General features: G+C 47.1%; 1 protein-coding gene across 1 annotated transcript; it reads left to right on the forward strand.

Moving 5' to 3' along the window:
* On the forward strand, positions 1–3,194 carry LOC126779407 (uncharacterized). Its single transcript, XM_050503328.1, has 3 exons — positions 1–1,335; positions 1,861–2,028; positions 2,365–3,194. Exons 1-3 carry the CDS (start codon positions 705–707, stop codon positions 3,192–3,194), a joined length of 1,629 nt encoding a protein of 542 aa, XP_050359285.1. The 5' UTR covers positions 1–704.
* The last annotated feature ends 287 nt before the right edge of the window (positions 3,195–3,481 follow it).

Consider the following 3,481-nt stretch of genomic DNA (forward strand, 5'->3'; position numbering starts at 1 on the left):
TCGAGCCATTGCTGGTACCATCGGCGTTTCGGCAACCAGTCGACGAAGTGCCGCTCCCCGTGTTCGTTTCACTCGGGAAACGAACCAAGCAGTCAGTGAAGGCGGCAACGCGTGACTGTAATAGTGTAGCTGGTGGCCGCGTTTTCATAACGGACTGTAAGACTAAAGTGCAGTATTTAATAGATACAGGTTCTGACCTTTGTGTATATCCACATAATTATATTCGAGATAGGAAGTGTATAAAGACAGACTATCAGCTGTTCGCAGCCAATGGGTCCACAATAAATACTTTCGGCTGGGTGAACCTTTCCTTAGACTTTGGACTCAGGCGTGCTTTTACGTGGCGTTTTGTCATAGCTGACGTCACTAAACCTATTATAGGCATAGACTTTTTATCGCATTATAATTTGCTTGTGGACGCTAGACACCATCGCTTAATAGACAATATTACTTCACTAAGTGCTCTTGCTAAACCTGCATCACATGTTGTGTGCCAAATTAAATCTTTTACAGGTACTTCGCGATACCATGACCTGTTTTCACAGTTTCCGGATCTCACTAGACCCGCTGGAGACCTGTCTCCGCGTGAGGTCAAGCACAACACACTCCACTACATACGCACGACTTCCGGACCTCCTGTATACAGCCGTCCTCGTCGTTTAGCACCGGATAGACTCCGGATTGCTATCAAGGAGTTTGAGGATATGGTAAGAGCAGGTATCGCAAGGCGATCCGATAGCCCGTGGTCGTCCCCGTTACATCTCGTGCCAAAGAAAAACAATGAGTGGCGGCCATGCGGAGATTACCGTGCACTTAACGCGCGCACAATACCTGATCGATACCCAGTCCGCCATATAGGTGATATAGCGCATAATCTTGCCGGCTGCACAGTGTTTAGTAAAATTGACCTAATCCGGGCGTATAATCAGATCCCAGTCAACATTGCTGATATACCTAAGACTGCTATAACTACCCCGTTCGGAATGTTTGAGTTTCCATATATGAGTTTTGGTCTACGCAATGCTGCTCAAACATTCCAACGCTTTATAGATGAGATACTCAAAGGTTTAGACTTCTGTTTTCCTTATATTGATGACATCCTTGTGGCCTCTCAGGACGAGACGCAGCACCGTGAACACCTGAAGCAAATCTTTCAGCGTTTACAGGACCACGGTGTCGTGATCAACGCTTCGAAATCCGTATTAGGGGAGCCACAGGTGGAGTTTCTGGGGTACGTCGTCTCTGCAGAAGGTACGAGGCCGCATCCTCAAAAGGTGGAAGCCATACAAAAATTCTCGCAACCCAAGACCATCAGGGAACTACGAAGATTTCTGGGTATGACAAATTTTTACCGCCGTTTTGTTCCTAGCGCAGCAAGGATACAAGCCCCATTGCACGAGCTACTGTCTGGTCCAGCTATCAAAGCCAGTACACCTATTGTTTGGTCAAACGAGCTTCAGAAGGCATTCGAAGCGTGTAAGGCAAGTCTAGCTCAAGCCACACTTTTAGCACACCCGCATCCAACAGCTGAATTAACTCTGTGGACAGATGCTTCAGACAACGCGATCGGCGCTGTACTACAGCAGGAAATAGACTCCGTGTGGCAACCGCTTGCTTTCTTCTCCAAAAAGCTCAGTAGATCACAGCGAAAATATAGTCCATTCGACAGAGAACTACTAGCGATCTACGAAGGCGTTAAACATTTCCGTCATATGGTAGAAGGGAAAGACTTCACCATATATACCGATCACAAACCAATAGTATCGGCGTTCAGAAAGGCCTCAGAGAATTGCTCACCACGCCAATTTCGGTATTTTGATTTTGTGTCGCAATTCACAACTAATATTAAATATGTCGCAGGTGAAGACAACGTGGTAGCCGATGCTCTCTCACGCACGGATGCAATTACCACCGCCATCGACTTGGACGCATTAGCTTTATCGCAAGCGAATGACGACGAGCTCCAAGGAATTTTAAGAAGCAATACTTCTTGTCTGGACCTCCAGAGATTAGACATTTCTGGTTCCGGTAAGACGATTTACTGCGATATGTCCTGCTTATCACCACGTCCTTATCTGACTCCAGAATTCCGCCGACAAGCGTTCGACTGCTTTCACGGATTGAGTCACCCAGGTGTTAAAGCAACAACCAGACTGGTCACGCAAAACTACGTGTGGCCTAATATTAAAAAGGACTGTGCCGAGTGGACTCGTAACTGTCTGTCATGTCAACGCTCGAAAGTTTCCAGACACACTCGATCTCCTGTACAGCATTTTGTTCCTCCGTCGAACAGATTCAGCCATGTACACATTGATCTAATCGGACCTCTGCCAGCCTCACAAGAGTGTAAGTATTGTCTTACAGCCGTGGACAGATTCACTCGTTGGCCAGAGGTAATACCACTCTCCGACATCAAAGCTGACACAGTGGCAAATGCTTTTGTTGCTGGTTGGATTTCACGTTTTGGCTGTCCCGAGAAGATAACAACGGATCGAGGAAAACAATTTGAGGCATTTTTATTTAAGGAACTTTCGAAGCTGATAGGTGTCAATCATATACAGACCACAGCATACCATCCCGCTGCGAATGGAATGGTCGAACGGTTCCATCGGCAACTCAAGGCGGCGATAATGTGCCACAATGACGAAAACTGGGTTGAAGTACTTCCGCTAGTTCTTTTAGGAATTCGTTCAGCATGGAAGGAGGACATAAGCACGTCATCAGCTGAACTAGTGTATGGAGAGCCCTTACGATTACCTGGCACATTTTTCAACAACTGTCCCACTGAAATCGTGGATTGCACAGATTTTCTCGCACGACTACGAGAAAACATTCGGAAACTTAAACCTACACCAGTTGTTCACCATGGCAGAACTCCTGTTTTCATCAGCAAGGACTTGCGATCTGCTCTACAAGTTTTTATACGGCAAGATTTCGTTCGCAAGCCTTTACAGGCACCGTACGCTGGACCATATACCGTCATCGAACGAGGAGACAAATTCTTCAAGATCGACATTCGGGGGAAACCTACCACCGTTTCGATAGACAGATTAAAACCAGCGTACATACTGAGTGACCAAGCGCCGCGCACGGAAGTTGGGATGAAACAGATAGAGGATACAGTTAGAAGTAATGAAGATCGCCGTACTCGATCAGGTCGAAGAGTACATTTTCCCGACGTTTTTCGACCTTAACGGTCTCCGGGGGGGCTGATGTAGCGTTGAATAAACGCATTACTCGCTTCATGCATAGTTGGTTAAAGCACCGCTATGCGTGACGTCACTGCCGAGCTGATGCGCTCGGGCGCGCCTCGGGACCGTCGTGCAACATCGATTTTACCCCGCTCGCCAGTCGTTTTCCGATACCGACGCCGTGAGGCCGCGCGCGCACCGTTCGATACTCATTGCTATACAACGCTTTTACGTATTACGCTTTATTCCTCTCATATTTCTTAGTTGTTCTATTTTCATACTTAAACGCT

The sequence above is a fragment of the Nymphalis io genome, chromosome 29 (assembly GCF_905147045.1).
Source record: "Nymphalis io chromosome 29, ilAglIoxx1.1, whole genome shotgun sequence".
Lineage (NCBI taxonomy): Eukaryota > Metazoa > Arthropoda > Insecta > Lepidoptera > Nymphalidae > Nymphalis > Nymphalis io.